General features: G+C 38.6%; 1 protein-coding gene across 6 annotated transcripts in view; it reads right to left on the bottom strand.

Moving 5' to 3' along the window:
* Window positions 1–435: 435 nt before the first annotated feature.
* TBC1D4 (TBC1 domain family member 4) overlaps window positions 436–13,219 on the bottom strand; it is a 237,955-nt gene continuing 225,171 nt past the window's right edge. For all 6 annotated transcript variants that reach the window (XM_061171195.1, XM_061171197.1, XM_061171192.1 and 3 more), the window contains 4 exons: window positions 8,869–9,028; window positions 6,372–6,541; window positions 3,018–3,194; window positions 436–1,105 (listed from right to left, as the gene is read on the bottom strand). In XM_061171195.1, the coding sequence (XP_061027178.1) occupies window positions 872–1,105; window positions 3,018–3,194; window positions 6,372–6,541; window positions 8,869–9,028 (741 nt within the window). In that variant the 3' untranslated portion in view covers window positions 436–871. The remainder of the gene's footprint in view (window positions 1,106–3,017; window positions 3,195–6,371; window positions 6,542–8,868; window positions 9,029–13,219) is intronic.

Below are 13,219 nucleotides of genomic sequence, written 5' to 3'. Positions count from 1 at the left end.
AGATCTAGACAATTTAGGTCCTAAATTAAATTTTTGAGGACTGATATTTTTAGTTTAAGTAACAATGCTGGTCTAATTTACTAGAAAATTAGTAGTGTTCTCTTCCACTTTGAGCTGGGTAGGCAGACTCAGCCACAGTCTTGCTTTCTCCTTACACACACCTAAAGTAATGCCTGACCAGACTCAAAATGCATGTAGATGCAACATGCTCGTTGGCACAAAGCAAACAGCAGGGGAAGGCCCCTACTTTCCTGAAAAACCCATATGGAGCTTGACTGGCAATCAGTCATTTTCCTCATATATATATATATATATATATATATATATATATATATATATATAGAAAATGTCAGTAGATTTTAAGACAGATGCACATAAAGCTACACAAATGTTTCCACCTCTCCACCACTGAGTGAAACATGCTGTTCTTTGGAGAAAAAAATACATTCATTTTTTTTCAAGTATATTTCAATATACAAAGATGTTCTAGCTTTGTTTCACTACAAAAACAAATGATTTCACATGTGTCCAAGGGGAATTTCATTTTAACTTCCCTTTGGTCTAGATTTCATGAAGTTTTGATTTTTTTTAAAAATTGCTCTAAATATACATCTACTCCTTTATGTGAAAGCATGAACTCTTTATGTCCATTATATATATATATGTACATAGTCAACAAGGACAGCAAAAAACAGTCTACATATGTACAATGGCTTAGAACTGGCATGCTCTAAGGAGAGCGAGGGTTACCGGCTCTGACTTGGGCTCGGAACCACTTCAGTGGTTCTGTCAGCTCTGGGCCAGCAGCATGCAGACTCCTTCTGTCGGTAGCATCCTCAGAGCACTTCCTGCTGGGGTGGCACGTCTTCAGTTACGGCTTGTTTCCTGTCTTGGCTTTGCTGTTAGGGTTGCAGTTGAAGTCTCTCAGCAGCGGTTCGCAATTGGCCAGAGCATCTGCTGGCAGCAGCTTCCGAATTTGCTCCACTGCCTTTTGATAAGCCATTTTCTCTTGTTCCAGGGTCCGGATCAAAGACTTCATTTTGGTCTCTCTGGTTAAAAGATTTTCCAGGTTGGATTCCAAGGTCTGGATTTTAGCATGAGCTATCTGTTTGGGGCAAAAACCAAAATCCTCCAAATCAAACATTTGAAGGTTTTGTTTCTTCATCATAGCAGCAGCCAGACCTTACATATATTAACTAATCATGTCATATTACTTAATAAAACAGTATATGAAGCAAATACTCTGAAACTTCCCATGAAATGGAGATTTCTTTAGGTTTCTCAAAAATATAACCAGGGTACTAACAAAATACATCTCATTTCACTGAATACACCAAAAATGCAAAATCAAATCAACATCCCAGAGTGGTGAGGGTCCTCACTCCACACACAGGTCTTCTCCTGGAGTGACTGGAATCTGACAGGGAGAAACAGGAGATTCCTGACTGCCCTGAAGTGCTAAAAGAGGCTTTTTGCCCTCTGAGTGGAAATGCAGGGTTGTCTCAACACATACTTGGGACCCTACCAGTTTTTACGGGTGTCGGGTGTGCCCACGTAACTTGGGAACCCAGAGGTGATGAGAACATTGAACTGTGAATGAAAAAGTCTGTAACCATTAATAAAAATCATTATAATATAAAGCAGGTGCAAACCCACTTTCCCTAATAAGGAAATGCTCAATTAATCACCACTGAAACATCCTAGCAATAAGGGTCAATACCCCAACTGTTTTTCTTTCTGAAAATAGACAGTGTTGGCTCTTTTTTTGAACAGGAAAAGGCATAAAATTTTCTATGGGCCAGAGCTAACGTAGATGAAGCGAAGGAAGCCAGTGTTCCTTCTCTGGGAGCAATTACTCTAGAGACCCTCATTTCTCAGCTGCATCTCTCCTGGCTATCTTTGTCAGAGGATTCACTGCACATCAAAGCCGAGTTTTAGTGTCCTCTAGCGTGGGGACGTCCGCAGTGCTGGGGAAGTGGCGGGTAAGCAGAAACCAATGAGCCGTGGAGCACTTAAGCTCTAACTCAGCACTTAAGCTCCACCTCCCCCAACCCCCAGCCCCCAGCTTCACCTTCTCACCTCCCCCTCCTCTGGTCACACTGAAGCCCCACCGCTCAGCGCTTGGATACACAGCGCACTTCATACAGGTTGCAGGTGCGTAATATTAATTTATACTAAATCACTTATCACATTGGTAAGGGTGCATTGACAAATAGATAATATTTTATATTCCAAAGTAACTGTAAACTCCTTGATGGCAGGGATTATGTGTTACCAATTTTTTAATTCAATTCTCTCAAAAATGTCTCCTTTTCTTTCCATTTCTGTGAGTTTTACTCTAGACAGTTCTCATCATCCCCAGTCAGATTTCTACAAATAATTGCTAGCTGGTCCCCCTACCTTCTCTCCCCATTCTAATCTGTCCTCATCAAGATTTCCAGATTGATCTAAAATATGGTTCAAAAATTTCGAGAGATTTCCTTCTCAACATGATTAAAGCCGTGTTCTTCTGCTTGACCCTGAAAGTTATCTACAATTCTGTCTCCATCCTGTTTATCCCACCTCTCTCCAACGTAAATCTTAAACTGATGTTAAGCTTCCTCTACTGCTCTGCCACATCCTCCTTATTTAAACACCCCCTACTCCTCACTCCTTTCTCCCACCAACCCTCCGGAGTCCAGCTCAAGGCCAAGTCCCCTAGAGCTTTCCCAGCTTCCTATAGTCAATCCCTCCTCCCTTGAACTGAAACCAAACATGTACAACACCCAATAAGTACTGAACGAGTTTCTGCTTTCAGCTGCCATTTAACTATTTTGTGAGAGTAGATTTCCTCTCTCAACTGGTATTCAAATTCATATGTGCATTTGCAGCCCCCAGAGCACTTGGACACAGTCTGATACACAGGCACACAGTCAGCAATGGTTCAATCCACACCACAGCTCTATCCTTTCTGGTATGGTTCTGTGCAGGCAAGGAGGCATCCAAGTGCGTTTTTGATCAAGTTGTTATCTCTTTACCTGTAATTTTTCTAGGAGGTCCATGTTCTGTCTTTTCAGTTGGCTGTTGGCCCTCTCCAACTTCTCCATGGGTTCGCTCTCCTCGCAGGCGTAGGAAGATTCCTGGAGCTCATCCTGCAGCACGTGATACTCCACCTCATAGGCGTGTAACTGCTTAGAAATATCCATCTCAAAAACCTGCCGTGAAAACACCGTGGGTTAGTCTGACCTTCAGGATGTGCACCAAGATACAGTCTGTGTATCTAGGGTACTTCATGTAGATTTCCCAATACTTTTTTTTTTTTTTTTAATTTATTTATGGCTGTGTTGGGTCTTCGTTTCTGCGCGAGGGCTTTCTCTAGTTGCGGCGAGCGGGGGCCACTCTTCATCGCGGTGCGCGGGCCTCTCACTCTCGCGGCCTCTCCTGTTGCGGAGCACAGGCTCCAGACGCGCAGGCTCAGTAATTGAGGCACACGGGCTTAGTTGCTCCGCGGCATGTGGGATCTTCCCAGACCAGGGCTCGAACCCGTGTCCCCTGCATTGGTGGGCGGATTCTCAACCACTGCGCCACCAGGGAAGCCCCCAATACTTATTAATGAGGAATAGTATGACATATCAAAAGGAAGAATAACAAGTGTGACTGTCAAGTTAAGGACAAACAGATGATTTCTATACAACTGAAACATTATCATGATGAGGCCAAGACTCTAGAAAAAGTTAATGCTCAAAGATATTTTGCAACCAAAATATACATAATCTAGGAATGGTCTCCCAAAATGTAGCCATTATTTCTATAATAATGAGACCAAAAGCCCTTCTAATTGTTTGTCAATGGGGCAGAAAGGTCTTATGCTAAATATTTTCATCTACTTGCTAATCCATGTGAGCCTCTTGGAAGTCACTAACATATCCTACCATAGAGAGAATCTTCTAAATTCAAAATCTTCAAAAACCCTGGGCACTGTACAGAGCTATTTAATTGGGGCTACCTCTGCTCTCCCATATCGCCACCCATTAGGAACAGTTTGCTTAGAAGTCAGAGGACAGGCAACTCCTCCTTAGTCTAAACTGGTGAGGGAAAGTGAGGCAGCAGCTGCCATTTAAGCATCTGTATCTACACTAACACTGTAGGTAGAAAAGAAACCTACAGTGAGAAAAATCTCACTTGCTTACTTACCCTACTACTGTTAGAGATACTCAAATCTTAGAATTTAAATGATATTTCGAGACAACCTGGTTATTCCCCTCAAACAAGCATCATCTTTTCCCTACGCAGTGGGTATGAACACAACGGACTACTACACAACCATTAAAAATGAGGGTATGGATCTACATGTATTGGCATGGAAAAATATCCAATACTCTACAAATATTTTATTAAAAAATCAGGTTATACAATAGCATGTATAGTAAAACTTCACTTAAGTAAAACTGTATACATATTTGTTTGTGTATATAATTAAAGAGAGATTATAAAAGGATATTTAAAAGGCTTTAAGTCTCAAGGTGTTGAGATCTGTAGTTACTTTTACTTTCTTCTTGGTGCTGTTCTGCATTATTTGTGTTTTTTACAGTGACCATAAATAAACTTTATTTATTTATTCACCAAAGTCTCCTTTAATATTAACAGTTCATTGCATATTCAACTCTATTTGTTAGAAAATTATCTCTAATATCAAGTCCAAATCTACCAGCCTATACATTCTATCCATTAATCGTAGTAATAATCTCTAAAGCTAGGCAATTCCCTCATTAATTTTAGACGAGAGGTGATCTGGTTTCAAATCAGGTAACGTCTCTAACAGCACAATCACTTCTTGCCAGTCCAAAAAGATATTTCTGAAGAATTAGTAAACAAGTGAATGTGTAAGTAAAAGTTATATTTTTCAGTTTCCAGAGCATTTTAACAAATAAAAACTGTGCATAGATATTTACAGAATAATCTGCTTGTAATTTCAATTCCACATAGTGGAAAGAAAATTTTATGTGTAATAATACGAGTTTTTCTTATAGAGTGAATTATAGTGTACAAAATTCTTCAACTGAATTGGTTACATTTGCTCCTAAAAACGATGTTCTTCCCATTTTGCAGGAGAGGAAGTTGAAACTCAGAGAGGTTGTAACTTGCCCAAAGTCACACAGCTAGTAGATAGCTGGACACCAGCACAAGATCTCAAACAACTCCCTTTCTCTTGCTCTAAACTCTGTCTTCTATCTGCTACCCTAAGGGCCTCTAGGAAAGTGGTAAATTTAAATTTTATCAATACTCATAAGGCATGACTGCTGTATCTACAAATCTGGTCTTAAGTGTATTCATGTCATCTGAACAACAATCTGTAACTACCACTTACCTGGTCCCTATGAAGAGCCAGGGACTAGATATATGGTGTGCTGATTACCCTCCATTTGCTTCCCAGATCCATTCTCTGCCCTCATCCATCCTCTGTACCCTGGGAGGCAGACCCCTGTGACCTGTTTTCCTTGTTGCAGGCTTCTGGTTAGGTATGGCCAATGGGAAAAGTCATCAGGAGATCAAAAGGGGCAGGGGAAAGAGGTTGGGTACTTCTTCCCTGCTCCTTCCCTGTCTGGCTCTCCAAGAACACAGCAACCTCCAGAGTTCTGGCACTCGCTAGGCCTGGTAACGTTATTCTGTCCTCCTTCTCCTGATGCATCACCATGGGTATGAACAGTTTCCCTCTGTTACTAGTTCCTGGGTACCTAGACATCTGTGCCCGGTTCCCTTAACCCTGCCTACACCCCTGTAAATGGTACCTTCCTTTGAATCATTGGAGGTAGACTCTGTTTCCTGCAAGGGACCCTGACTGATACAGCAAGTCTCATTTAAACCGCACAAAACCTCTTGGATCAGAATTGTCCCATTTTGGAGGTGAGAATACTAGGGTTCAGAAGATTAGGGTGATGTGTGCAAGCCAAACAACTAATAAAAGAGCTAGAAACTGATGTAAACCCAAGACTGTCTAATTCTAAAGTCTATGCTCTTGTCACATATATTCCTTATATATTTTAAAACAGAATTAACAATATTACAGAGGTGAGTCTCAGCTTACTTATTTATTAGGTATTCCTAACTCTGTCAGTTCTATCTTCAGTCTCACCATTGGTCTAAGTAGGAAGATTCCTGAAAAACTCATGATGTAGCACTGAACCACCTTGCCCGGACACAGCCTCACAAACAATGTCACAAGGGAGAAATTACACAATAGTCTCGTTTCTAGATAAAATGTATTTGATCAAATCAAAAAGGAAAAAACCCTGTCAAGCAAAATTACATCTTTATGCTGAAACATTTAATAAATAATTAGTAGAGAAACTGCTGTATAATCTTATATCTTATTATTACCATTTAACTCATACCTGGGAGATAAGTTTTTCCATTTCAGAGGAATTCATATCAGGGAGCGTGCTTTTAAGGAATTCAACAATATTTTCAAAGTTTTCACATTCCATTATGAGTGCCTCTTGGTTGCTCAGCAGGCTGAGGGCAACCTTAAATATAACTTCAGTTCCCTGAAGAAAAATAATATCTGAAAAAAAGAGATATAATTTTCATGATCAAAATTATGCATCTACTATTGTAAAAAGTGACCTCTGTGTGTTAATGGGGTTTTTTGGTGTGTTTTTTTTTTGTGTGTGTGTGTGGGTGTTGTTTTAATTACTGCAACAGAACCACAGAATATTTTGCAAAATAAAACTGGTCAAAATCACCTAGATTTGAAATAAATAATAATATGACTGGAACAAATAAACAGTTGTTTAAATATTCTTACTTACGTAGGAACCTCAGATAAGGGCAGGGTAAAAAGAAAAAGATAAATTATATATCTGTTTGTCCATGCATTTATAATTTTTACTGCCAAATTTAATGGAGACTAGGTATACCTCAAAAACACTGATTCCATTGATATTTAGATTTTTCTTCACAAAGGGAATACAGAAACAAATCAACATAACCAATTAGGACTATTTAAACTCTCATGACCAGAATAAAAAACTAAATGAACCAGTTAATATGTGTGCAAGCCAAACAACTAATAAAAGAGCTAGAAACTGATGTAAATCTGAGACTGTCTAATTCTAAAGACTGTACTAGAGCAGGAATTTAAAAAAAAAAAAAACTTTAAAAGAAAAATCAAAACCAGAAGAGAAAAAGAAAAGCTACCCTAACCCTGAACTTTGCTTCCTAACAAATACAAACATGCAATAGTTTTGAAAAGTACTAAATACTTTTGTATGAGCGTTCCTCTCAATCCATGCCATTCCACAATCAATAATAAACAGGGGGTCGTTAAAAATGAGGGAACCGTGGAACAATTACTTCAAACATGGTCATTCTTCTTGCTCACGCATCTTTCCCTTTGCTGACATTCTCTATTCTTCACTAAATTCTAAGAGAAAAATGGAGCACCTATTGTAGAGCTGACAGCATCATTCATATTCTCTTAGCAAAAAACAGATGACTGGGGAGATTTGTTTCCTGAATTCTGTTATCAAGCTTCCAAGGGTAAATCAAAGAGAGATACCCTAAATATTTAGAGATACCCTAAATATTTTGATTTGATAAGCTATTTTCTGAGAAGCAAATATATAAATGAAAAGATTTATAGAAGACCCATAAATAGGAACCCAAGCTCCAAAGAAAACTTCCCTGGAGAAAAGCAATCATGTATACTCAAGAAGAGAAATTTGGTAAACACTTGATTCTGTGCATCTCGGTTTTACTCTTTTGCTGCACTTTGCCTATAAATTGTATTAGTGCTAATGCAGTGTTTAACCTTTAAAACCACAGCCCCCAATAAGAAAGACACTGTACATTGTAATCTGGTGTACATATACATATTACATTTATATCTTCAAATTTGAAGTTTCTCCAAACATTTTTCCCTACGACTGATATTTTCTCTGTATTCTATTCCAGTCCATTTTTTTTCTAATCCTGGTAGTGACCTACAATTGGGCCAATACTTACAATTTGACAAAAAAGCTCCAATTTAGCACAGTTATAAATATTGACTATTTTCACCATAGATGTCAGATAGACGAGCAGAACATAAAAACTGGGAGCCCCTTCTGAGGTCATCGAGCTCTCAGCCTTCGATCAAACCTCTGGCAAAGAGTTGTTTTTTTAAAAAAGTTTGCTTTTTAAATAACGAGTTTAGACAAACCCAACTGAAGACATGTGAATAGATTTAAAGGCCCCATAAGGGAGCATAAACGGTGTCACACTTTCTTTTTATTACACTGTGGAGCAAGGCAGCAACTCAACAACTTGCCCTGGGCCCGATTGCCTGTGCACCCAGTCTTAGAGATGGGCACCACCCCTGCACTGGCGTGAGAGGAGGGTCCCTTCAGCAACAGAATGGGAATTTCAGTTACCTTGTTAACAAAAAGTCACATTAAGAAATGCCATTAGAAACAACATTGAAAAAGGTACTTCTGTTAACCCAGTTAGAGAACGTGTTTCTCTGTGTTTTGAATCCAAGTCGAAGAGGACAGTGCGGAAGGAAAAAAAAAAAGAGGTAGTAAAGATGTGTTTAAAAATCTAAAAAATCATACAGAGCAAATCCTTAATTCATTATACTGTGATTTTTTAGGTATAAAAGAAAATAAGAACTCCATTACAGCTTACTCTAATACAGAAGCCCAATTCTTCTTTCGCTTTGAATTTCAATTTTATTTAAGACCAATATGGTTTCAAATTACTCTCAGAATAGAGCCAGACATATTTAGTAAATTCCACTAGCAAATGGCGATTCTATGTAATGCTTGATAAAACAACTGGAGCACCTAATGGCTAGAAGTATATCCCTTGGAATAAATAACACTGTTTCACTGGATCGTCAGCATCTCTTACCAAAAACTCTGGCTACAAATCCTAATGGAAATTGAGAGGCAAACAATGTGAGGAACCAGGGGGCAGCATAAAGACTGGGGCTGATTTCATTTTCTTCAAGATGATTGTAGAGATCTCTGTGATAGTCATGAAGGAGCCTGGACAGCTGGTACATTTGAATCTAAAGTTAATTTGGAGAAAAAAAATAAAATATTATGCATTTATCTGAGTGTACATAAAATACACTAACTTTAATTTTATTACACTAATATTTAATAATTAATTCACATATATTTGAGAAATAAAAGTAGCATTTTTTTAAACTTTTTATTTTATATTGGAGTATAGTTGATTAACAATGTTGCATTAGTTTTGGGTGTACAGCAAAGTGATTCAGTTATACATATACAAGTATCTATTTTTCAAATTCTTTTCCCATTTAGGTGGTTACATAATATTGAGCAGAGATCCCTGTGCTATACAGTAGGTCCTTGTTGGGTATCTATTTTATTTTGTTTTATTTTTAACATCTTTATTGGAGTAAAACTGCTTTACAATGTTGTATTAGTTTCTGCTGTATAACAGAGTGAATCAGCTATATGTATACATACATCCCCGTATCCCCTCCCTCTTGCGTCTCCCTCCGACCCTCCCTATCCCACCCCTCTAGGTGGTCACCAAGCACCGAGCTGATCTCCCTGTGCTATGTAGCTGCTTCCCACTAGCTATCTATTTTACATTTGGTAGTGTATATATGTCCATGCTACTCTCTCACTTCGTCCCAGCTTACCCTTCCCCCTCCCTGTGTCCTCAAGTCCATTCTCTACGTCTGCATCTTTATTCCTGTCCTGCCCCTAGGTTCATTAGAACCACTTTTTTTTTTTTTTTAGATTCCATATATACGTGTTAGCATACGGTTTTTTTTTTTTTAACATCTTTATTGGAGTATAATTGCTTTACAATGGTGTGTTAGTTTCTGCTTTATAACAAAGTGAATCAGCTATACATATACATATACATATATCCCCATATCTCCTCCCTCTTGTATCTCCCTCCCACTCTCCCTATCCCACCCCTCTAGGTTGTCACCAAGCACTGAGCTGATCTCCCTGTGCTATGCGGCTGCTTCCCACTAGCTATCTATTTTACATTGGTTAGTATATATAAGTCCATGCCACTCTCTCACTTCGTCCCAGCTTACCCTTCCCCCTCCCTGTGTCCTCAAGTCCATTCTCTACGTCTGCATCTTTATTCCTGTCCTGCCCCTAGGTTCTTCAGAACCTTTTTTTTTTTTTTTTTAGATTCCATATATATGTGTTAGCATATGGTATTTATTTTTCTCTTTCTGACTTACTTCACTCTGTATGACAGACTCTAGGTCCATCCACCTCACTACAAATAACTCAATTTCGTTTCTTTTTATGGCTGAGTAATATTCCATTGTATATATGTGCCACATCTTCTCTACCCATTCATCTGTCGATGGACACTTAGGTTGCTTCTATGTCCTGGCTATTGTAAATAGAGCTAGCATACGGTATTTATTTCTCTCTTTCTGACTTACTTCACTGTATGACAGACTCTAGGTCCATCCACCTCACTACAAATAACTCAATTTCAGTTTTTTTTTATGGCTGAGTAATATTCCATTGTATATATGTGTCCCACCTTCTTTATCCATTCATCTGTCGATGGACACCTAGGTTGCTTCCATGTCCTGGCTATTGTAAATAGTGCTGCAATGAACATTGTGGTACATGACTCTTTTTGAATTACAGTTTTCTCAGGGTATATGTCCAGTAGTGGGATTGCTGGGTCATATGGTAGTTCTGTTTTTAGTATTTTAAGGAAACTCCATACTGTTCTCCATAGGGGCTCTATCAATTTACATTCCCACCAACAGTGCAAGAGGGTTCCCTTTTCTCCACCCTCTCCAGCTTTATTGTTTGTAGATTTTTTGATGATGGCCATTCTGACTGATGTGAGGTGATACCTCATTGTAGTTTTGATTTGCATTTCTCTAATGATTAGTGATGTTGAGAATCCTTTCGTGTGTTTGTTGGCAATCTGTAGATCTTCTTTGGAGAAATGTCTATTTAGATCTGCTGCCCATTTTTGGATTGGGTTGTTTGTTTTTTTTGATATTGAGCTGCATGAGCTGCTTGTATATTTTGGAGATTAATCCTTTGTCAGTTGCTTCATTTGCAAATATTTTCTCCCATTCTGAGGGTTGTCTTTGCGTCCTGTTGATGGTTTCCTTTGCAGCACTGTGTAGATGTCAATCCCAAACTCCCTAACTATCCCTTCCCCCCACCCTTCTCCTCTGGTAACCATAAGTTCATCCTCTAAGTCTGTGAGTCTGTTTCTGTTTTGTAAATAAGCTCATTTGCATCATTTCTTTTTAGCTATAGTGGCGCAATGCGTTAGAATGCAGCACTTATACAGTACTGTTTTACTTTATTATTATGTTCACAAATCCAAGTTCATTTAACTGAGTTCATATAGCAAGTCAGTGTAAGTCCATCTACAACTATGGAGCACATTTCTGTATCATGAGTGTTTTGGTATCACCATACGTACACGGAAATGGTAATTTTTCCTCATGTAGGAAGGTACTGCTTTTGGAATTTAAATCAGAACTGCCCTGGCTCAGGACTCTCATGGAAGGCACATTCTAATTTCAGACCAATTCCAGAAAAGCTTCCATTCTAAGGAATCTACCACATCCAGTTCAGAAGTAAGAACTTGTCTCTCTTTGCTGGGCCCAGCACCGGATTTATGATGGAACTCGCCAGGCAATCTGCATTGCTACGATACTGTTAGGCTTCGAAGGTTATGGAGCCAAAAGCTCGAGCTGTGATTTCTAATATCCAACGTATTCCAGCAGCATATTTTTCTTGACAAAGGAGATTAAAGCAAAAAGTGCAGTCTGAATGTTTCTAGTATTGAAAGAAGAAATTATTTTATTTGGCTACTGAGTTGATTACTCATATTTCAAAAAAAAAATTATAAGCAGCTTATAGTAACTTTTAAACTCTCATGTCTGGGGTAGCTAAAAGTAAAGCAGTAGCAAATAATAAACAAATCTGTGATTTGTGCTTTAATTTAAATTTTTATCTACACAGTAACAGATGGAGTAGTGGGTCCTTGATCAGTTATATCAGCTTAACTTTTTGGTGTGAAATACATCCAACATTTTATTAAATCTAGCAGAACTTCTTTCTCTAAAAGGTATCATCCTTAAGTAGTTAGCTCTATAAAAATGCCTTAAAAATTGCCAATTATATTGTGAATTCAACAAACAACTGTTTTTCAGAGCACAAAACTAAAAATCAAAGTACTAGACATAAATACAGCAAACGTTTGATCTCTATAGCACATATCTGTGCAAGCTACGGTTCCACACAAGCTGTAAAAGGAAAGAATTAAAGAGCCACAGGAAGTCATAACTCTAAAATAAGAAGTGTAGCAGCAGTCAAACAAAGAGGTTTAAAACAATGAGATTAGAGGGCTTCCCTGGGGGCGCAGGGGTTAAGAGTCTGCCTGCCAATGCAGGAGACATGGGTTCGAGCCCTGGTCCGAGGGGATCCCACATGCCAGGAGCAACTAGGCCCGTGCGCCACAACTACTGAGCCTGCACTCTGGAGCCCATGAGCCACAACTACTGAGGCCCACACACCTAGAGCCCTGCTCCACAGCTTCTCCGCAGTGAGGAACCCACGCACCACAGCGAGGAGGGGCCCCCGCTCACCACAACTAGAGAGGGCCCGCGCGCAGCAATGAAGACCCAACGCAGACAAAAAAATAAAAATAAATTAAAAAGAGAGAGAGAGAGATTATAATCTCATTAAGTCATGTTGAAAAAAAATCATATATTTCCCTTAGGCCATTTACAATTTAAAAACTAGACATACTGGGCTCTATCAATAAAAAAAATTGGTATTTTTGGTAGCTCAAAAATAAAAGAAGTCTCATTAGCAGAATAAAAAGAAAGCCTATCCTCAAAAAGCTGTTCAGCTATGATCTTAACACAGAAGCAATACTTTTTTTTATAGAACCTTACTTTTTTCCTACATTCGAAACTAGAGGTTAAGAACATTTCTTCCATCAAGGTGTATTTACATTAAATTTCTTTTAACAAATAAAACACAATTCAGTCTTCCTTCAAAGGAAACTTTCATAATAAGATGCCGTTTGCTAAGAATAAATCATTCTTCAAATCTACCTTATACATAACATGAAAATCTTCCAGTGGAAGAGACAGAACCTGGAGGAAGGGAGACGCAGAGTGTAGCAGAGAGAAGATGGAAAAAAGTAGAGACCAAAGACTTCAGATAAAAAGATATAATGCTTTACACTTAACATAGAAAAC

Source organism: Eubalaena glacialis, chromosome 16 (genome assembly GCF_028564815.1).
Source record: "Eubalaena glacialis isolate mEubGla1 chromosome 16, mEubGla1.1.hap2.+ XY, whole genome shotgun sequence".
Lineage (NCBI taxonomy): Eukaryota > Metazoa > Chordata > Mammalia > Artiodactyla > Balaenidae > Eubalaena > Eubalaena glacialis.
This window is presented reverse-complemented; position numbering and strand designations above follow the sequence as displayed.